Source organism: Pogoniulus pusillus, chromosome 21 (assembly GCF_015220805.1).
Source record: "Pogoniulus pusillus isolate bPogPus1 chromosome 21, bPogPus1.pri, whole genome shotgun sequence".
Taxonomy (NCBI): domain Eukaryota; kingdom Metazoa; phylum Chordata; class Aves; order Piciformes; family Lybiidae; genus Pogoniulus; species Pogoniulus pusillus.
The window spans coordinates 7,582,123-7,606,056 of NC_087284.1; the positions used below are offsets into that span (position 1 = coordinate 7,582,123).

Below are 23,934 nucleotides of genomic sequence, written 5' to 3' on the forward strand. Positions count from 1 at the left end.
ACCTAACACAACCAACACAGGACTCACTATCTGGCTATTATCTTCCTCTCACATTAATACTTTCCCCATCTTTTGTTCTTCAGTGTCTCTCTCAGGCTTCATATGTTAAACACTTGCCCCTGATGTTTAAGCCAGGGGAAGGTCCTTCCAGCAGGACCATGGCAATATGGAAGAGTGTCTCACTGCATGATCTTGTCAGGGTAATATTAACTGACCCTCCTCCACAAGGAAACTGGAGAAGCTGAAGCCTGCAGTCCAGTTACTGTGCCTGGTTATTTGCTCTGTAGAATTGTTTGGGATTTAAGCAGGGTTAGCTTGCCTGGCAAATTCAATTGGTGATGGCTTGGTAAGCATCTAGAATATATGATATCAAAATATATTTAGTGCATCCCCACATCTTCCACAATATTAAATAGAAATTAAAGCTTCCAGGGCAGAATTTTATATATATATATATATATATATATATATATATATATATATTTTTTTTTTTTTTTTTTTTTTTTTTTTTTTTCCCCCCAAAGGTGTGGTTGTGGCTGTTGAAACCAGGGACTGGTATGCATCTTTCCACTACCAACTGTAAATCAGGGGATTTGGGCAGTAAAAGCACATAAACTGGTGCAGCCATACTGCTAGAATGAGAGAACAGGATCTATTCTCTGTCTTCATGCATTTGAGCACAAGAACCTAAGCCATCCCCCATGATGAGGAGATGCAGTTTATTGTGTCAAAAACATGAAGAAAAAAAAATCTTCAAAATACAGAACTACCAAAACCTAAATCACAGAACTACCAAAACCTAAACCTACATATTCCTGTTAGCTGAATTACACTTACCAGGGGTGTATTAGTACCATTTTTTATGCTCATTTTCCTAACTTACTATGCCACATCTTCTAATAACTTTCACCTGCTCATTAAGCCTCAGTGTGAGGATAACAGCACATTATCAGTGTCTTGGGTTTAGGGAGCAAAGATAAATGCTCTTTATGCCTTCCAAGAAGAGTAAAGGAAATACTCCACATAGGATTGGAAAGAATTAGAAGTTTAAATGGAAATACTATTCACATCTACATAAAACAATACAAAAACATCCAAAAGACACAAGTCATAGGGTCATAGAATGGTTTAGGTTGGAAGGGACCTCAAAGATCATCTAGTTCCAATCCCCACTATAGGCAGTGACACCTCCCACTAGAACAGGTTGCTCAAGGCCTCATCCAACCTGGCCTTGAACATCTACAAGGAGGTAGCATCCACAAACTTCCCTGGGCAACCTGTTCCAGTGTTTCACCACCCTCACTGGAAAGAACTTCTTCCTAACATCTAGTTTAAATCTCCTCTCTTCCAGTTTAATCCCATTACTCCTCGTCCTGTCATTACAAGACCTTGTAAATAGTCCCCCTCCAGATACTGGAAGTCTGCTACAAGGTCTCCTCAAAGTCTGCTCGAGAAAAGCCCCAACTCGCACAGCCTGTCCTCATAGCAGAGATGCTCCAGCCCTCTGATCATCTCCTGTCCCCACTCCCTTGCAAACCTGAAGTAAGGGAGCCTGCTCCAGGAAGGGAGAAGGGACAGGATAAGGGAGATGAACAGCCTATGCTGCAGGCATTTTAGTAATGAAATAACAAAAGGTCACACTTTCCAGTCCACTTCCTGGACCTATCTAGCCCTGGAGGTGTGTTACCTAAATCCTGAGGTTTAAGACACCTCAGTTTCTTAAACTCATAATGATCAGTTCTTGAAAATACAATGGATTTTCATTCTAGTGTATTGAAAGTTCTAATGTGTGAACCGACTAGGGCCTAAAAAAATATCTACTATACTAGCACTTCTCTTTGAATAAAGCTTATATAGGAAACTTCAAAGACACTGATGGTTGTTGGCATATTTAGAAGCTATTTAAAATATATTAATCAGCAGCCCATAATATCCAAAATATAGAAATACATAGAGAAATGTAATGGAATGTGTGAGATCTGAAAAGAAATAATGTTTGAATCGAGAGTCTAAGACACTGTACAAAGGATCTCTCTTTGAGAGTCTGTTGAGAGGGGAGCACTATGGGATTGAATAGAAAGAAATTAAAACAATATTTCTCATCTCCTTTGATGCCTCTCATGGGAAAGCTTTTTCCTAGTCTGATTTATTTAACCACCAACTAGTAGGAGCAGCACAGCCCACGGTGCTGAGTGAGAGCAGAGGTGGAACCCACACCTGATGCCTGTCACTGTGCCAGAAAGGCATCTTCATGTCCCTGATTTGTAGGATGGTTCCAGTGGATGATTTTCTTCCTTGATTTCTAATTGAAATAATTAAATATTTCTCTGAAGAGTTTAAATTTGCACATTGGTGTCATTAAGACATTACATATATTAATGAGATACTGGCAAGGATGGTGACTAGTAGAAAGGCTGACTATGAGTATCACCACCTAGGGAAAATAATTCTGAAGTCAGTTGGTATTTATAGTGATTAAGCAATTGTCTGAGGTTTTGATCCTTCAAAGTGGCATGAACATAAACTTTAAATCTGTGACTTGTCACACTGAAGGCAGTTCTGTGACTGCAAGTGACATTGCTTTTATGTTAGCAATCACCATACCTAAAGTTAGACTGAGAGAATTTTTAAGCTTGGGCATGCAGATTCCTTCTTCTCTTATAAAAAGCCCAGCTTTGCTATGTATTTGAGCTGACAGCCAGTTGTCTGAGGCTGTTGTACATTAAAATCATCTTTAACTACTGACTGTTGATTAGCACAATGAGTTCCCTAACCAGTTGACCAGCTGATGGTTGAGAGATATGCCATGTTTAAAGCATCCCTTTTGACTTACTGCCTGTCTTTGTGCAAAGTGAAGTAAAATAAATTTTAGCTCCCATCCCAAGGTCCCATCGGTTTAATTTGTACATCTACATTTAAAGAAAATAAACTATCCCTAGTGAATGACTTCTCAAAATGAAGAAAGAAGATTGCATGAGAAAAAATGTTTCATTGCAGAGACCTCTCTGGAGCAGAGACACTGGGACTAGAACACAAAATGGCATTTAAGAACCACAGGAGTTCAGTCTTTTGTAAAGGCTTAGCTCAGACCACAGTGCTTCTCTCACTGAACTGAATTTATCAGCAACTCATAAACCAGTTTTTGGCACCTGCAGGGCAAGGACATCTTGGTCTTCAGCTGGTACTTACCCCAGCTGCACACGTAAACCGAGATTTGCAAGGGTGTGTCTCTCTTGCCACGCACAGGGAAGCTGCTGGGGCTTAACTGCTTTGCTGATTGGTGAAGACTATTCAGTTGAAAGGGACATTACGAGATCACAGCCTTATTTCAGCATTTTGGACACATCTCTGCAGTGCAGAGTCAAAGGCTGTATTTCACAGTTATGATATCATTCTCGTGAGCTATATTTCAGCATGAACCACCATAAAACTTCTCCCGTGACATCAGAGCTGTGAAAAATAGCTGACTTCAAGTGCAGAGAATTTCCCCACAGGAATAATTGTTTCCTAGCAATTGGCACTTGAAGGACTGATCCTTTAAAAGGCTGGCACAAATCCTGTATTGTAATGCTACTCCAAGTAGCACTGCTAAGGAAATGTTACATGCAGGAGCAGAGGTATTGAGACCCACTGTGGAAATCAGCTGCAGAGGTAATGAGATGAACACTGAGGAGGCCTGTCAAGTGGTGGTTTTCAATCCCTCACACCTCAGCAATCCATGCAGACTTCACTAATAGCTGAATAACAGATTTGCTCATATGCTGTGCTCCCTACCCTAGACCTTGCCTCCCCGATCAGGTGAGCTGTGTGCCTGCAACCAGAGCTCCTCTCTCGTCCATGTTTTCACATCTGTCTCCAAGCACAGATCACGACGGGCGTGCTGTTACACGGCCGCCTGCTACTGCTGCTGCTGCCTGGGTCACTAATTATCCTACCTGGGCAGATTCCAACCTCCCTGCAATGCAACCTGGTGAAAACACAGAAGTCCAAAGTATGGTGTGAGACAGAGTTTCCTCTTGCATATGACCAGGGAGGATGCCAACCAGGACAGGCTCCTCTTGGAGCTGGGGATTAGAAGGTTACAGCTGCGAAGGACAAAACCCTGTGCAAATCAGAAGATTACAGAAAAATGTTAAAAGAGACTATGAACTGAGAGAGAGCTAAAATCAGCTCAGCCCAGTGCCAGAATCTGTCCACATTGCACTCTGGGATCCTGCACATTTATTTGCCAGTGCTTCATGACTCACACTGAAGGCAGTTATTGAACACATTGTAAAGCTCAGTCACTCTGTCTCTTTGTGTTCCTTCTCTGTGAAGTCCTTCTTGTGGTGAGCAAGTTCTTGCTGCTACATCTGTGTGTGTGTGTGTTTGCATGTACGGGTGTATAGGCCTGTGTGTCTGTGGACACAGCTCCCACGACCTGCAGGACAATTTGGTTTTCCCCACAGAAAGTTCTCTGGCTATCATGAGACTAACTAAAACCTCCCCTCTTCTCTGCTTCAGAATTAGTTGTACCTTTTTCATTCTCCTCTTAATGCAAAAATCTGAATCTTTCTCACCCAGAAGTTACCTTTGCACCGTATTTTACCTTGTGGAGCAGTAAAACAGTATCGTTTGAACAGTCCCATTCCATTAGCTATTATCCACCTAAAGGCTAAGTGGTATTTCTTTACAGAAGATGATGTACTGAGAGGAACAGTAAGAGACTTGAGGTTATTTTATACAATTTATTGCTAAGAGAAATGACAACCAGGAGAGTGGCTGGCCCGAGGCATTGTATATGCTTTAACTCCATCAGTATAGCTCAAAGGCTAAGTTCTGCCTGATCTTGTGATGGTTTGGGAGTTACCCACCCCCTCACTCTGATGAAATCACCCAGACTAGACTCTGCCAGCTGGAAATTAAGGAATGAAGCTTTATATTCACAGCTTAGCACAATATACAAGCAGATATTTACAATATATATGAATATATATAGCTATATACAGAAATATAGATGTTAAAGGTAATACAGAAACCCCTCCCAGAAATCAGAGTCCCCAGGAGGAGCTCCCAACCACCCTTCCACCTTCTTTCCACCCCTCTACCTTATCCCAGAGTCTGCTTTACATGCAAGGTGAGTTTGGAGGATCAGCAAGGGAGGTTAGAAGCAGAAGGATTAGTTATGCAGAAACAACCAGGAACACACACTCTGACAGACAGAGACACTCACTCTATCATATATATGTTTGTGTTATTGTTTTTAAGCATCTCAGCAAACCTATGAGTGAAGTAGACATCCCCATTGTTTTCTTTTCACAGTCTATAATCTAATTTTTCTCACTAAAATATTCCAATTAGCCTCAAACTTGCACAGATCTTGACTCTAAAAGATGTCAATTCATTTAAAGAATAGTGGGTTGGAAGAGACCTTAAAGACCATCTAGTTCCAATCTCCCTGCCATGGGCAGAGACACTTTCCACTTTTTTTTTCCAAAGGTGTGGCTGTTGAAGCCAGGGACTAGTATTCGTCTTTCCACTACCAACTGTAAATCAGGGCATTGGGACACTTGACCAGGTTGCTCAAGATCTCATCCAACCCAGTCTTGAACTTCTCTAGGGAGGGGGCATCCAAGGACCTCCCTGGACAATCTGATTTAGTGTCTCACCACCCTTACTGTAAAGAATGTCTTTCTAATGTCTAGTCTAAATCTCCCCTCCTCAAACTTCAATTCATTTCCTCTCATCCTATCACAATAGGCCCTTCTTGGCTTTCTTTTCAACCCCCTTCAGGTACTGGAAAGCGGCTATAAGATCTAACCAGAGCCTTCTCTTCTCCTGGCTGAACAGCTCCAGCTCTCACAGTCTGCTCCCACAGGCAAGGTGCTACACCCTTCTGATTGCCTTTGTGGCCCTCCTCTGTAACCGCTCCAACAGCTCAATGTCCTTTTGATGCTGGTGGCACCAAAACTGTTAATTAGGTACTTTGCGTGACTAAGACCTGAGATCCTTAGCATAATTTCTTCTTCCTGAATAGAAACTTCCATGTTTTTCAGAAACAGAAGACCTGCCTGCACTGCACCATGGCACTATATGTTACAGCTTTTGTCATTATGGAAATCATGCAGAGATAGGGATCATGTTTGTAATCATTCTGTAGGAAGCAGCAGTAAGAACCCACAGGTAGATAGACTGTTTATTTGTAGATGCTATCGTTGAGAATATTGCCATATATAACTGTATACAAATATACAAAACTCTGGCAGTAGGTAACTGAGAAAACCAAAATATCCACTTAACTTTCTACGCAGTATCAAATGGGTTCTTGTATGTGGGAGATGCTGACAAATACCCACATTTATTTCACTGGTCTCTTTATCTAACCCTTCCTAAATGAAGTTAAAGACTAAAGTCCTTAAGTGTGATGGAAAGCGTCTGGAGTTATCGAACCAGCCTCCTCAACCCATAACACTGGCAACAGAATGCCTCCTGGGAAGGCAGTGTGCGCACTTGCTAACCTTTCTTCTACGTAATGCAGTAACCTCATCAAGATCCCTGGTTAGAAACTAATCGGTTACATACCGAAGTTCATGCAGTAAAAAGAGAAACGCCTGGTTTGCCCTTGTCAGTGAATGGAAGCAAATGAAGTTAAACAGGAAAAAAACTGAACAACCCACAGACTCCAACTCCCCAAGCATAGGGACTCCTTTCTTCTACTCAGTACAAATCCTTTGAAAGACTTCTCACAATGTCTGGAACCAGCATTTCAAGAATCATTATTACACTCCTGCTTTTCTGACTTACTTGCTGTGGTAATGAATGTTAAGTACCTTTGAAAATGCTTCTAAAGTTGTTACTTTTCTTTTCAGAGATCCTTTGAGACGGCAAAGACTATTTATAGAAGGAAGACGGCATGAGATTGGATTCGGAGAAGTAAAGTAGGTTAGCTTGAGGACAAGACAAAAACTCATTATTTAAACCATCTCGTGTTGCCATGATGAGAACTTACCATTGCTTCTGGCTGCTGTTTTGGGCTGGTCAGCCCCACCAAAGTTTCTTAACTCCATTACCCAAAAGGACTAGTGGCTTTCCAGAAAAGGAAAAGGTTTTGGTATTGTCTGGAAACAGTAGGAGAGACCTCCACCGTTCCAAAAGGAGCTGGATGTGGAATCAGTTCTTTTTACTGGAGGAATACACAGGAACTGACTACCAATATGTTGGCAAGGTAAGACTCTTTCATATGCATCTACATTTCACTTTTAGAAGCACTGGAAAGCCAAGAGCAGCAAGTAGGTAAAAACAGTGCTAGCTACAACTTTATTTAACCTTCCTGTCTGCTCAGCTTCTGCTGAATAGTATTCAAGAGAAAGGTTAGTCTATTCCTGCTTCAACAACAGGAAGTTCCTCATTTAGTCAGCAGGTCTCATGGCAAATCATGCACAATTATGTTAAAGACTTCCATTTTTTTATTTTTGTCTGGAAATAATGCAGTTTATTAGGGTTGCCTAGGCCAGATTTTTAGCTTTAAAATGTCACATGCATTTCCCCTTATGCTCATTCATTTTGCTAGTCACACTAGATAAACCAAAAGAAACTTTGGTCCAAGGTATTTAGGATTCACAGTACTCATCTTTTGGCAAGGATTCTGTCTATCCAGAACAACTTAACCACTTGCCCTTTTATTCCCCACTGTACACAACAATGCCACAGTTATTTTCTGGTGAGGTTTGGTGGTGCCTCTGAGGACTCTGATGTGACCTTAATACCACAATTCATGCTATTACAAAGAGCTGACACAGACTGTGCTTATACACTATGAAGCAACAGATGACTGAGTATTTCTAAGCTCAAAGTATGCTGGCAGTTGGAAGATAGTCTATTATTATCATTATAGACAACAAAAAAAAACACAGCTTAACTCTGAGAATATACATCTCCCTAAGATGCAGACCTCTGTGTAGATAACATGATTTATATGAATTGCAGAATTGATGTCCATGTGGTATTTCTAGAGTGAGACTATACTGCCCAAGGTACTGTGGCCCATAGGAGCCTATCTTGCAGGGTGCAGAAATGATGCCCATTGATGATGGCATTTGGAGCAGAAACAACACAGCTTAAGTTTCCAAACTAAAAGATTTATACCTGATCTAGTTTGATCTCTTGAGACTTCTTGCAAAGGCTGCAGTTCACAGCAGTTTGACATTTTATCTCCCTCTGCAAGCTTCTGAGCATTCCCAGGAGAGATAGTGGCTGCTTTTCTTGCCTGCCAATCATCTGTCAGTCAGAGCTGGATGTGACACTCCTTTCCTGCAAATGGCCACAAGGCGTGATTCAAATGAAGGGCTACGCAGCTGGTCTAATAGTATTAAGCGCTCCAACCAGGATAATCAACATTCATGAAGGGTGCCATTGAGCCCAATCTACAGGAAAAAGCCACAGGCAGAGAGTCCTCAGAGAGAAGTAGAGACAAAAGGTGAGAGTGTAAGAAAAAAAAACAGAAGAGAGTAAGAGGGATGAATTAGAAAGACAGGTGGAAGGAGAGGAAACTAAAATAGGAATCAAGATGGAAAGGAACATCAAATGAGGAGATAGGAGTTGGGAGAAAACCATTACCTAAAGAGAGTACAAATAAGACCATAAAATGACAGTGAAGGAAAAAACAAGAACAAACCCAACCAACAAAAAAAAAAAAAAAAAAAAAAAAAAAAAAAAAAAAAAAACACCACCACAACAACAACAACCAACATGTAAGAAATATGGAATCAAGGAGGGGGGGAATCAATTGAAAGAAGTAGTCCTATACAGACAGTCCTGTTTGCCAGTCTTCTCAGGGGGGCATCACAGTAATGAACATCTCTTTCTCCAAAGATAAAGCATGTGAGTCTTACAGCCTGTCATCTTCACTGTGAATTTTGTTATTAAACCTGCTCAGCTCCAAGCCCCCAAGTTCTCTCCTCTGCAGAATTAAGAGTAGAAGCCATTGGTTTCCAAGGGACTGATTGGAGAGTAAATATTCCTGCAGGGTGAGTTTGCTGAGAGAGAGTTAAAAAATGGTCTAGCTGGACAAGAAAAAGAAGAAAGTTTAACTAGAGTCAGAGAGAAAAAAATGTAGACATTATTTTTAAAAGTTGTTCTTCTACCTATTGCTCCTTTAGTAGACTTACTGCTGCAAAGCATAGCAACAACACATTGTGTAAATGTCATTGATTCTGTGGTTTTGAGCTGTTCACAAGTGGCCTTTCACACATCTTTCAAATGCCAGAACTACTCACACCCTTGTAACTGAACAATTAGCCAAGAGGCATGGAAGAGCAGCCATTTATTATTAGAGAAAGTTGAGTATTGGTGTGAGGATAAATGGTAGGAACAGCTGAGTATCTCCAGATTGAGGTAACCAGGCAATTTAACAGAACAATTAAACTTGATTGGTGTGGACAAATGAAGATAATGAATGTGTTTATGAACTATATTTTTTCTCAGGGGATTAAATATTAAACTTGAATATGAACCAAATATAGGAAGAATATTTGGCTACAGCCTTTATATTATACTATAGTATAGAGAAATGGAAGAAGGAAAATCTATTAAAAGAAGAGAAATACAAGGTATATAAAGGGAAACTGTGTTTATGTCTTACTGTATAACTACTCAGATCTGGGTCTTCTGTGGGGGGCTGTGTTTAGTGGTAAAAACTGGTGGGCATTAGCATCATAATTATAAAAAAAAAAGCCTCCATATAAGCTACAAGGAAACAATTTTTTTTTCACTTGGCCTTTTGTCTTTTCATTTGTTAATGTCTATTTAATCAAATGTCTGTATCAAAATGTGAGATACAAGATGCCTGTTGTGAAAGATTCCATCAGCATTATTTGTATAAACTGCCCAAACTACAGTTGTAAAATCCTGTGATTGTTCATACAGAAGCACACTGAAACATTCTGCTTGGAAAAGACCCTCAGGATCAGCAAGTCCAACCAGTATCCCTACTCTGTAAAGTTCACGCTAAACCATACCCCCAAGCACCACATCCATACGACTTTTAAACACATCCAGGGTTGGTGGATGTGCCTCTTTGGGCAGCCCATTCCAATGCCTGATCACTCTTGCTGTGAAAAAACTTTTCCTAATATCTGGTCTAAACTTAGTCACAGCTTGAGGGTGTTGCCTCTTGTTCTATCACTATTTACCTGTGAGAAGAGACCAGCATCAATCTGGTCTCTTCAAATCCCACATTCACATCATACTAATTTTAGACAGAGGGGGAAGAAAAGTGAGAGTGCATTCAGGCTTGAAACAGTTACAAAGAAAGCTAATTTCTCTGAGGACAGAGGCCAAGCCAGTCCTGAAGACAGTGCTGAAAGCATTAGCAAAGTCATGGACCAGAGCACTACTGTGCTCCATAAATGTATACTCTTTCTCCAACAAACCCCAATGCTTTCCATCCTTTAGAAGATCATTGCCTAAGCACATGTGAAACCAGCTAACCCTTTTCTGGTACTGTCAACTACTAAAAAGTGCTTCCCAGTTTTGTATGTTATACACTTTGCTGTCAGCCCAAACTCATTGCTCTATCATACTAGACAAGAATATGTGGCTGCCAGCAAGAAGCTTCAGTTGATTGTATGCTGTGGATGCAACACCAGATCCACCATTTGATTATCCAGTTTTCGTAACCCTGAATTTCATTCCTGTACATTAGTGAAATAAAGTAGAAATTCATGCCTTCAGTTGTGGTTAGTCTCAGTCATAACAATATGAGGAACTTGCAGCAAAGTTCTGGACTGGAATTATTCATTGCACTGCTTAATAACCTGTGAACTACAGCAATTCACTGAAGTGTGATTGATGGACACGGTGACATTTTAACCTGAAGATATATTTTTTTCTGGTTCAGATACTATGGCACTAAGCAGGAATTCAATCCCAAAATAAAATAAAAGGATTACATGAGCATCAAAGTACAGAAGTGCCCAGCACTAATACCTAGCCAAAATCTGCAACAGTAGAATTAGGAGTTAAAAGAGATCTGGCTGTACCTGTGGTTGCTTAGTACTGTTTGAAAGGGCTGGAGTAAATGCATCTCTAAATCCTAGGTAAACAATGAAGTGGTAGTGCAGCTGTATATAGAGATACATGCCACATTCTCTAAAGGTGTTCAGATATTCCTGAGCAAAAGAGTGAAAAAATTCTTCCCTGTTCCAAGATTATATTCAATGGTATAGTTACCATTTGTATGCACTTAATGTCATTGCATGGTGTCCCACTGGCCATGTAAAATCTATAGACTGGCACCCTTCACTGAGTGGTCTTGTTAAAGCACACACCTGCAAATTGTTGTTATGTAAAAGAATAGGATGGCACTTTCTTTTAGACTAAAGAAACAGTTGATCAAGTCTTAAACCTTCCTCATTAACCCAGAAAAGATCTTCTGGCAGCCTGCAGTGGAAAGGAACAACTTACATTCCTGATAACAACAGGCACAACTTCTGGAACTGAAAGGAAACTTTCAGACATACTTTTCATTTTTCTGCTGTGTCTTACTGATGTTCATATAATTCAAGCAGTATGCTCGCCTGGAAGCTATCTGATGTTACTACCTGTACAACCTATCATAAACAATCATCCTCTGCTGACAGCTCCATTTTTCAAAGAAGATAAAGTCAAAATTCTGCTGCTGTGTGGCTTGGCAAAGCAGAAAGAATACTGCATTACTGTAGGCAAAACCAGAATCCTTTTGTTTGGTGTTGAAAGAACCACAGGGAACGATAAATTAACCTCTGTCAGCAATGGTTTAAGGTACCATTGATCCTGGTTTGGAGGTGAAGGGGATGAACTAAATGATATCACAGTATAGTTTCAGTATTGCTTTTCTTTCTTTTGCCTGTTTTTACTTCTGGCTACAACTGTTCTGAAAACAAGCACAATCAATCCTTGCAGTGTATTCCAAGAGAAGCAAATCAAACAAAAGGTAGGATCTCTCCATACCACTGAAAGTAGTGGGACTAAGTAACACACTGAGACAAAAAAGAAGTGGCTGTGAGCACACACAAGGAGCTATTTAAACAAGGGAAATAATTTCCATGTCATACAGTCCAAGCATTTTCAGCATTTGAGGCAGTAATGGGTCACATTACCCCAACATCCTAATTGGATGACATAACTAGCAAGAGAAACCTCACTTTCTCCCACCTTGTTAGTATGCTAGCATTTTGTACTTTCTGTTCCCCCAGAAAACCAAGATGTGAAAAGCATAACTAAAATGACTTGCCATCTGCACTCTTAACATCCTTTAAGTAGTTCTTTTGCCAAACACTTGCTCAGTATTGTTCTTTACCTTGTAACTTGCACTATGGTGTAAACGTGAATTGATTGGTGCAGTTTCCTATTCCAAACACAGTGATTATATGTTATCGTTACAAGACCTAAACGTTCCCCTTGTGACTTCTATTTATTTAGGGAGTCTACTCAAAACAGTTTCCAATTCTTTTCATTTGATGTTCAGAGTATCCTTTCTCCAGTTCTAGATTCTGCATTCTGCTTCCAGGAGAACTGGCAGGTCAGGGGCCAGGCTCCAAATCTGTGAATGATCTGTCAGCCCTGAACAATTCCTGAGTTTGAAGAGGCACGTTACAAAACTGAAGACAGCTATTAGTCATCCCTAGGTTGAATCAGTCGATGTGAGGTGCTCTGTGGGTTGCAGCACTGCTCACAGTGTACACAAGGCTCTGGGCTGGACCCTTGTCCCTGACAAGTCCTCAACCATCTTCTTCCACAGCTTAATGTACATGTAAAATTTGACTTTATGCTGTGTCTCTCAGAGGACCTCCACATTCTTTATCATGCAGAAGGTGGAAGACAAAAGTTTTACACCCTTCCAGATTTAGGCTTCCCTCCAGCACACTATCTGTGTAAGAGTGCTGTGGTCCTTGGGGAGTACTAATGGGCATGTACACCTCTCTCTACAGAGAAATAAGGCTTTTGAGGGCCATTCATGGTATTCCTGCCCTTGCTCCTGACAAGAAAGCGACACAATCCTTTATGTGTCCTTTATATGTCTCAGTATTAGTCAACTGCACTGATATGTTTAACTATGTGGTGAAAGAAACATTAAGATCAGCCTTTTACACATGAGGAAACTGGTATACAGGGGAGTTAAATAAGCTTAGGCACAGATACAAGTCAGAGATTTCTAAACTGAGATTAAAAAAACATATTAAAAAAGCAGAGCCCTTTGCGATTTCCCCTGCCCCTCCCATTTAAATTATTAGGTCACCTGCCTCCCAATTCAGGAGGCTGAATAACTGTTATTCTCTTAAAAGGTAGAACAAATGCCACGGTGCATCTGAACTTCCTTTATTCCTCATCCATCATTCATATTTGATGTTCCACCATTTGACTTTCCCAGGTGTCCTTCATTCCTATATTGAATTGCACACACATACACACACTTGTCTTATATTCCTTTCTGAAAGATTTACTGGCGCTGATAGAACTTCTCTGTACTGTCAGTCTCTGTGGAATAGAGATAACTCTGAAATGAGGGACAGTTGAGAGGTTAGAGGCCCAGGATGACAATCCAGAAACAGCTTGCAGGTTTTAAACTGTCATATGGGAGCTAAGAAAGGAGGTAATGAGGAATGGGTGGGATGGACAAGAATGTTATTCAGAAAATGAAAAGGCAGGAAATACAGGATGGTTAATGTTTACGAGCATCATAATTGTGAATCTACTTGGCATCATCCTTGTATCCAAATATATTACACAACATAAGAGCCTTACAACCATCTGTTTCAAACATACCACACTTCCTGCATTATGGCACATGATGGTACTTAGAGCATAACAGCACGTAACCTTCTTCCCATTCCACATAGAGAAGCAAGATTTCCTGGGACCCACAGGCCAATCCTTCTGTAAATTCTTACTTTCATTTTTTGTGCCCTGAACTAAACAATGTTGTTTTCCATATGCTAATGACCCACTCATACTTAGTGCTTACATTTTGGGTCACAGAATTTCACAGATCTTCTCGTCTTACTCTTGGTAGCATTCTGCGTGTCTTCCTGCATTGTGTGCCCCTAGTCTTCTAGCTACAGAAAAGCAGATAGACGCAAGGAAAGACTACATGCTTTATTTCAATTTACTTAGTTCACAGGTCTTTGGAGCTGAGATTACCATTTTCTGATTTGTACAGCACAGTAAAGTCCTCACTATAAAGCTGCAACATCATGAATGTAGAACTTGAACTCTACTGACAGTTAAAAAAAACCTCCTTTTTTTCCATCTCAAGGCAAAGAACCATTGTTACACCACCAATTTTTCTTTACAGCTGGATCGCCAAATATATTAAACCATAAACCATAATCCCTTTTCTTTTGCAGCTGTTTCTCCTACTGGTGAATAGAGGTTCACTACAGGGCAGCAGATTGAGAGCTGTGGCCAGTCAGTGTAACATTTCAAAAGACAAACTGAAAATGTGTTGTGATGTGAAGACTGCTGATGCTGTTGATCCGTATGTGCTAATGCAGACTGTGGCTTGCTTTCACCATTAATGGGGTGAAACAAACCTCAGCATGCACTTGCAAATACTTCAGGATTCAGTGAAGCTTGTAGTTATCATGCAAGTCTGAGATGGCAAATAAAGGAAAGGGAAGAATCACCCTCTGGAAAGAAAGGAGGAAGGAAAAATATCAATCCTCTCTCTCTCTTCTAATGTCACAGAAGAAAAAAACAACCAAACAAAAAAAACCAACCCAGAACATTAAAGGTTGTAAAGAAAGAAAACACAACCAGTGAGCTGGAAGTTAAAAATATACATTAAAGAAGAAGGGGAAAATGTTTATGCCAGAACTATCATTCCTATTGATTTCTTTCCAGAGTTGTTTATTTTGAAGTCATATAATTTAGTGAAGACTGGAGCCCTTTTGTCCTTGGTGTGTGTATGCCATGTTGTATAGAACTGGGGTTCAGAACAACTCAGCTGGAATGGCCTCACTGTTTAGGAATATTGTCTCTCTGCAGTACTTTTTTCTTTGTCTCTTTGTGAAACATCCAGCAATATTTCACCATGAGATGTCTACTGAAACATAGAAGGTTTTACTGACCTGCACAGGTTCATGTAATGATCATTCAGTCAACTTTAGCCTGTCAGACTTGCCCATACTACATCTTCATACTGGATGGCAACAAGAAGTCAGGTCTCTTGTACAACTTCTGTGTTTATTATCATTTATCATTAATGGAAGGTTAAGTTTTCTCAAAAACAGAACCAAACAATATAAATGTACATTTGGCTCCATGACATGCCCCCTCTTGCACAGCAGTCCTTGCAATCAAGCTGACCAGGACACCAGCAGAGGACTTAAAGGGCATGCAAATGGAGGTGTCAAAGCATTCACAGTTTCTTTCAACTCTGCTCATTCTGTGGTTTTACACATTTTGGGTCAGTTGCTGAAAGCAGAGTTAATGCTGCTTACAACTGCTAAAATTCCTCACAAATTTCCTTCCTGTACACATAAGTAGTAACATGTGCCGAGGGCACTGGAAGCAAGGAGTTAATGCTTTGTGGTTGAAAACTCTAGCATGAATATTCATAGCAACTGTAAAACAGTGTGAGCTTGAGCCTAGTGCTACTTTCAAGTAATAAAGCCTGTCAGGATCTACAGCATTCACCTGCTAAACTCACCCCATGCAAATATCTATTATTTTACCTACAAAAAATATTTTATGAAAAATTCCTTTTAGATTATTTAGACTGATAGGATCACACCAATTATGTGTGCTTCAGAGAGAATTCTTTTCTTTCATGAATACTAGAGATGATGTAATTGGAAGAGCATAGACAAGTATTCTCACCAAAAGAATTCCAGGGTTTCCAGTCAAAATGAACTCACAATCCTAGACAGGCAATGTTGGATCTTGAACTATTAGCTGAAGCCTGGGACTGACTATCACTCCTGGCAGATAGAATCACAGAATAACTAAGGCTGGAAGAAACCCCTAGAGGCTATCTGATCTAACCCCCTCCTCAAAGCAGGTTCAATTACAGCAAGTTGCTCAGGGCAGTGTCTGGTCAAATTTTGTGTATTTCCAAGGATGGACATTGCACAGTTTCTTTAGGCACATCTTAGCTATCTTTCCCTTCTTTCTTTTTCTCTCTCCTAATATCTAATCAGAATTTCCTTCATTGCAACATATGTCTATTGCCTCTCATCCTATCACTGCCTTCTCTAGCTCTGCCTGATCTACACCTCCTGTTAGGTAGCTGTAAACAATAAATCTTCTCTTCTCAATTCTTAACAAGCCCGTTTTTCTCCTCTCCTCACACATCATGTGCTTCAGCCCCTCTAACCCTCTTGGTGACCCTTCTGTCAACTCACTGTTAATCTCTTTCTTGTACAAAGGAGAGGCAAAACTAGCTGGAGTACTCCAGTTACATTCTCACCAACTCCGAACAGAGGAGAATGATCAGTGTCCTCAATCAACAGGCTATACTTCTGCTAAAGCAGACCAACTGGCTTTCTTCTCAGCAAGGACATACAGCTGATTCATGTTCAGTTTCTTGTCTGAACGCCCAGATGTTTCCACCACAACACTCTTTTCTGTCCAGCCTGCAGTGCTGCAAAGGATTATTCCAGCATAAATGCAGGACTTTGCATTTGCCTGTGCTGAACTTCTTGACTTTTCTATAAGTCCATTTCTCCTGCCTGCGTTAAGGTCCCTTCAGATAGAAGCTTTTCTTCTCAATACTGAGAGCACTTTATCCAACTAACATCCATTTTTAAATGATTTTCAAACCTGCATTCCACCATTTAAGCCATTAAGACACTAAAGCAAGATTTACCCTCAGTATCAAGATGAGAGGAACGTTAGTGGTGATCATCCATCAAGTCAGAGTTCATACCACATCTTGCATTTGTCTGCCAGAGTAGTGCAGCAGACAGTCAGAAGCCTTGAAAAGGCATGCCATATCTGGTGCCCTCTATTTGTTCACACTGCATTCCATGCCTCCAGGAAAAGCAGTCAGGTTAATTAAGCATGATTTGCCACTACTAAATTCTCAGATTCTTCTTCTTGCCCTCTTTTGGAATGGATGTGACTTTCACTGTTTTCAGAATTTAAGAACATTCCCCCAGTGTTTATGACTTTTCACACATTCTAGAAAGGAAACATTTAATCACTACCCTTAGGTCCATTCAATGTTGTCCTATGGAACTGAGGTTTTTCCAGTTTATTTAAAAGGCTTCTAATTTATTGGATTTTGTCTGCTTTGAATAAAGCTTCACTCCACCAGAATTTTCTGCTTGGCTCAAGGATCTTTGGGGCCTGTGGGCAAACTGCACTTTCACATCCCTGAGCAGGTGGTTTTCATTCATGAATAATGGGTCCAACATAATGTATCCTCTGATCAACTAATCAGTCTCCTGGGTCAAAAAATGGTTTTATGGCGTTCAGGGTTGCTTGCATACAGGCATAGTGCTCTTCCAGCAAATATCAGAATGATTAAAGTCCTGTATAAGTACAGTGGCTTGCAAACAGAATTTTCTCCATCTGTGCAAATAAATCTTCAACTAGGTCATCTCTTCGAGCAGGCGGTCTGTAGCAAATGCCTGCCATGATGTCTTATGTTGGTCTGTCCTCTTATCCACAAGCTCCTGGTGAATTTGTCCAGAGCAAAGCTTCACCTATCCAAGATGAAATTTTGCTAATTCTCCTTGCCTTCCTAGCCTGGACTTTCTAAAGGACTTACATGCCTTGGTTGCAGCATTCAAGTCATGTAAGCCATTACTTCATATCTTAATGCACTTTCAGGAGTACTTACCTCAAAGATCTACTCAGTGTCAGCCTTGGCTAAAGTTTCCCATAAACATATTCCTAGATGAGAAGCTTTTCTCAAGAGGGCATGTTGAAATTTAAATGTGAAGCTTTTCAGATTGTTCCTGCTGTCCCAAACGGATCCTTCATTGTGTTTACATGACAAAAACTTCAGTTCAGAAAAAAAAGTTGGGGAACACAACAGCTTTTCCCCAGCTTATGAAATATAAGCTAGATGATCCAGATATGCAGAGAGATTAAAGACTCAACTAAACCTGTGGATATGAATTCATTTCCTTCTTATTAAGTCTTCATTTAAATCTGAATGTGGGTCCTTATTTGTCTAAATGCTTGTCTGTATCTTCCATCCTTCCTCCCTTCCTCACACACTTTTATATAGCATATAAACTTCTTACACATATTTCAGGATTTGATTGTCAGCATCAAGTACTCAGAATTTCAAAGGGTAACCTTTGTCAGTAAGCAAAAGATGCGCATTTGCTTTCAAACACATCCATCAGGGAGCAGTCAGAAGCTGCTACTTGCTGAAGAAGCCTGATGTTTTATTCAACTATATCCCCATAAATCATTTCTGGGTATCAGGCCAAGGGCTTTTCTGATTTGTTTTGTCATTTTTTTAATCCTAGTTAATTGTTAGGATAGATTCTCCCCTATCCTCGCAGAGGTTTTCACTGAATTAGAGATGTATTTGTTCACACACGGTTATGGAATTGTCAAGGCTGGAAGAGACCTTAAAGATCATCTAATTCCAACCCCCCTGCCATCGGCAGGGACATCTCACACTAGATCAGGTTGCTCAGAGCCACATCCAGCCTGGCCTTAAACACCTCCAGGGATGGGGCTTCCACCACCTCCCTGGGCAACCTGTTCCAGTGTTTCACCACCCTCATGGTGAAGAACTTCTTCCTAGCATCTGATCTGCATCTACCCACTTCTAGTTTTGCTCCATTCTTCCTAGTCCTATTACTACCTGACATCCTAAAAAAAAAACCCACCAGCTTTCCTGTAGGCCCCCTTCAGATATTGGAGGCCACAATAAGGTCTCCTTGGAGTTTTCTCTTCTCCAAACTGAACAGCCTCAACTCTCTCAGTCAGTCTTCATAAGAGCTTCACATACCTTGATTAAGGTTCTGTATTTGCCTATTGTGTAATTTTGAGACATTTTTGAAAGCTCACGAGTCCAAAGAAAACATTTTCTCAGTGATGAAATAGACAATGTGACCAGTGGTAAAAACTAAGCAACTGTCCCTGGGTAAAAGGATTTCCTGAAAAACCAAATGCAATCAAAGCTGGTCAGATAATACAGCCTAACTAAACACATCGCTTAATTTAGCCATTAGGGCACATACATTAAACTTGTTAGTTATGGAAGTGGTGCACATTTGTTGAATGCATTCTTTTCTGAAAAATAAACCAAAGTATTTTCTTTTTATCTCAGTGGAATACTTGCTGTCATCTACTACTAGGTGAGTTTGCTTTTTCACTGAGTAATGCAGTACAGAGCAGAAGTCTCATTACAGTCAACTGAAGACCTTCAAATTAACTGAAAAATACCTAGATCAAAGCCACGAAAGTATTCTGCCATAAAATGCCTGAGTACACAGAAAAACTCAAATGATTTTTTTTTCTCCTGTGTAATTTTTAACAAATAAGGTACATACCTGGGCCTCTTGACTCAGTGAATGTATTTTCTTGCCAAAAAAATTAAGAAAATAGGGCATAGTTTATACATTAATTAGTAAGCTTAAACAGCACAGGTACATTAACTATGCTGTAGGTACCTCTTCCTGTGTACATATCAGTCTTTTAGATATACAATAATGTCAAGATATTGGAACTGTTTTGCTCTGACTTGGGAAAAAAGCATAAATGAAAGCTGATGCTCTTGAATTGTTTGTACAATTCTCATTGAAAAATGGGAGTTTAAGGGAGAAACTTCCCAGAGAGTCATGCAGCCCATTAGGGACTCATTGTACTCCCTCTGAAAGTCATTAAAAGTTAGCCACTTAATTTTCCTTAACCTCACAGCTCACCTGCTAGAAATGAAGGCACATATATTCCATTTCACTTTAGCACAAAGTCTTAATGTACCATGGAAAAAAAGCATACAACTTTGGTTTTTTAAACCACCTCGGCTTGTCTTAAAAGAACAACCAGATCTTCATGCTTTTGTGAGGGTAATTGCAAAAGTCTATACAATGCTCTTTTGTTATCACTACTGTTTAGCTGGAGAGGGCTCTTTAATCTTTCAGACAAAGGCATAGTGAAACCCAACTCCTGTAGGTAAAACTGGGAAAAATCAGTTTACACCTAAAGATCTTTTAATTTTTTTCAAGTGAGAAGTGAGTTATAACTCAGAGAAATAATTGTTTCATGCTCCTTAGAGTCTAAAAGGAAGGTCTGCAGTCTTCCTTAATGTTACACAGTAGTTCAAAGAAAAGCAAGAAGTTTGATAAAAGAACATTAAATTCAAGGGCCCGTATGTACAAAGAGCAGACTCAACACCACAGTCCCTTTTCCCTTATAAATTCAAGACCTGCTTTGTCTTTGTAAAAGCAAACTTTGTAAATTCCTGCTATAATTGTGCTTTGAGAGAATAGGAAGAATATCAATTAAAACTGCATTACCACAGAAAAGCTGGACAGCATTCAGCTTAGGAGAACATGGAAACACCTTTACCTAGTCTGAAGCTTTGCTAAACATTCATTAAGATCTGGTAGCAAGTTGCCCCTAGAGAGAAGGGCCAACAGAAAAAGACGCTTCTAATCTGCAGTAACTACAATGCAGGGCAAAAGTTCTTGTGCCTCTATTCCTATTTGATCACAATGAAGACAGCAGCAGTTGAGGAACCCAAGAGGAAAGAGTTGATAGGCCCTAGGCAATGTTGAAAGGATTAATACTTTCCAATTGATTTTTTGCAAAGCTGATTAGCTACAGCTGCATGTTTGTACTTCAGGTTTGAAAACTCATTTGTGATTTTGAAGGGTGTTATCATGAAGGTGTGGGACACCAGAATATGGATGTTTAGTCTTAGCTTCATGCATTTAAAATAGAACAGTAGGTTCCCAGCTACTATTTGGCCATCCTGTTCTGTAAACCAAGATGGAAACATCAGCCAGGCTGTGTATCTTGGTCATGTAGCCTTGCATGTAGCCCTCACAAAAAGAGAAAAAAGGGAGTCTCCAGCCTGCCCTTGTCCCCGTCAAATGATAAATCATAAAATCACTACAGTTGGAAAATAAGATCACTGAGTGCAACCACAACTCAAGTCCCATGACCACTAAACTACATCCTGAAGTGCCACATCTACATCTCCCTGGGCAGCCTGTTCCAATGCCTCACTACTCCCTCAGTAAAGAAGGTTTTCCTAATGTCCAGCCTAAACCTCCCCTGGCACAACTTAAGCCCATTTCCTCTCATCCTATAGCTAGTTTCTTGGGAGAAGAGACCAACACCAGCCTCACTCCAACCTCTTTTCAGGTATTTGTAGAGAGCTGCAAGATCACGTCTTAGTCTCCTCTTCTCCAGACTAAACAACCCTATCTTTCTCAGCCATTCCTCCTATGACATGCTCTCCAAACCCATCAACAGCCACTGCTCTTTTCTGGACACCCTCCAGGACCTCAATGCCTTTCCTATACTGTGGCACCCGGAACTGAACACAGTACTCAAGCCGTGGCCTCAGCAGGGCTGAGTACAGGGGCACAATCACTTCCCTGCTCCTGTTGGACACACAGGTTTTGATTGGACACACAGGTTTTGATACTGGACAAGATGCCACTGGCCTTCTCAGCTATCTGGGCACGCTGCTGGCTCATGTTCAGCTGGCTGTCCACCAGCACCCCCAGATTCAGACTCCTTACACTCTTATTTCTTACTCCTTTTTTTTCCCTTTTCATTCCAGCACCTTTTGCTTTCATTCCAGTGTCTTTTCTATGATTGGTTTGCTTGTTTTGAAATCAGATGCTGTAATCTTTTATTCTCAGTTTACATTCTGAATACCTAGTTGTGTCTGAACATTGAAATGTCTTTATTGCTTTTTGGTCCATTTTTTTCCTGAAGTTGTTTCACAGCACAAAACTCTGCTTTAGCTTCTCTTAGTGTCATTCATTGGCAGGGAATAGATTGGCACTCCTGCCTTTGAGAGGGGATGAGAAAGATCACTGACATTTGGATGCTCTCAAGAAACAGAAAGATAGCATCCCCCTGCTGCAGGTTTCTTCCTAGGTGGCTTTTTCATTCCTCTTATACATCTTGATATCAGGATGATCTTTTTTATTGCAGCTGATACTGCTGTTACTGACCACTTCTCTTTCATATCTAGTTGTTTTCTCCATTTGCACTGAGTGCAATTTAAGCTTTTTAAAAACATCTCGTGGGATTTTTTGCGGTAAAAGCCCTCAGGTTTAGATCTAAGAGCAGTACTTAGGTTAAAGGGGACCCTTAGAGGGCATTATTGGTTTACCCTTTCATTTGTATTTTAATAGACATTATTGCATTTTAATAGAGAAAAATCAGAGAACTGGCAAACCTGCCATATGAGGAAAGCATGAAAGAACTGGGTTTGTTCAGTCTTGAGAAGGCTTAGAGGAGACCTTATTACCACATACCAGTACATAAAGAGTGGCTATCAGCAGCATGGAGTCTCCTTTTTTACATGGAGTCAATGTTAAAGACAAGAGGTGATGGGTACAAGTTAGTCCTGGGGAGATTCTGATTAGACTCTAGAATAAAATTTGTCATGATGAGAACAGTCAGACATTGCAATCATCTCCCAAGAGAAGTAATGCATTCATCTACACCAGTAATTTTAAGCCTCAGCTTGACAGGGTGCCAGACCATCTCATCTAAACTACCACCTAGGAATGGCTGGACCAGATGATCCATGGGGTACCTTCCACCCTGGCATTCTGTGATTCTGTGCAGTAGTCCAAGTATTTGATCCCTGTATACTTTACAATTTATTTATATTTTAATGCATTTTTCTTCTAACATAGCTCTGATTCCATGCACTTAGGCTGATATGGTTTGCCTAATAAAAAGGTTGCTTTCTGATACAAACTTCCTATAAAAGCATAGTCTGTTACTTCTTATTATATTAATAAGAGCTGAATGAGCCAGGGTTTAAAGTAATTCTGGTTCTTCTATATGACCTTTTATAAACAAAACTCAAAAATGTAAGCACAATCCAAATGGGACATAGTATTCAATCAGAAATTGCTTTGGTTGGAAAAGACCTCTAAGATCATCAAATCCAACCATCACATTTTCCAATGGCTCTAAAGAAACCAACACTCCAATGTGAAGAAATACTGTATAAACTCAGTAATTCTTCAGTGCTTTTTTTCATGAGTTTTCTACAGATTTCATGTTTGCATTCCTGATTTCCGGGCTGAATTTAATCTTTTATTGCTCACCAGAACATCAGACAGTTAGGAAAAGATGCTCTTTGAAATGGGAGGAATAGAAGCAGGATAAAAATGCAATGTTCTTGAAATAACAGTTATTAAAAATAACCCAATAAATGGTCATAAATCAAAAACAGCAAGAGAAGGACAAAACCTGGCACGTTTTAGTCAGTCATGGGATGGCAGAAATAAGCTACTTTAATATGACAATTAAAATGGCAAATGTTTGTATTCATTTCTAAGAGATAGGAAAATGTTAGTATCATTGTTCAAAGACCTGTGTCTATTTATACAGAAGGAAAGGCATTTGAAATACAGCAATTACAGAAAAATTGCTAGGATGATCAGCCCTTCATGTCTGGCCTTTTCTTCAATGGCTCTGTGTAGAATCCATTCACTTGAAAACAAGAGCCTGGAGTTGTAAACAGGATTCCAGCTGAGGACTCAGAAGTGCCTTTTATAGAAGCAAAGACTGTACAGAGGCTGGTGGCCTAGCAAATAAAAATACTGAAAATGTAGGGGACTATTATCTGTAAATGTTGGATGAGGAAGAAAGTATGTATGTGGGAGGAGGTTCTTGAAACTGAAAACAATGCTAGCACAAGAACAGCACATCTCATCTGGAAAACAAGAGTCTTTTCTAATCACCAAAGCAACCATCTCTTCAAAGAGGAATAGTGTACCTCTAGCACCTTTTTCTTCACCAAGC

The 23,934-nt window shown here is 40.1% G+C and overlaps 1 protein-coding gene across 3 annotated transcripts in view; it reads left to right on the forward strand.

Annotated features, from left to right (window-relative positions):
• LOC135184771 (cadherin-6) overlaps nt 1-23,934 on the forward strand; it is a 115,772-nt gene that overhangs the window by 54,632 nt on the left and 37,206 nt on the right. For 2 of the 3 annotated variants that reach the window (XM_064160829.1, XM_064160828.1), the window contains exon 2: nt 6,849-7,204. The exons of the other annotated variant lie outside the window; for it this stretch is intronic. In XM_064160829.1, the coding sequence (XP_064016899.1) occupies nt 6,974-7,204 (231 nt within the window). In that variant the 5' untranslated portion in view covers nt 6,849-6,973. The remainder of the gene's footprint in view (nt 1-6,848; nt 7,205-23,934) is intronic. 3 annotated transcript variants of the gene reach the window in all.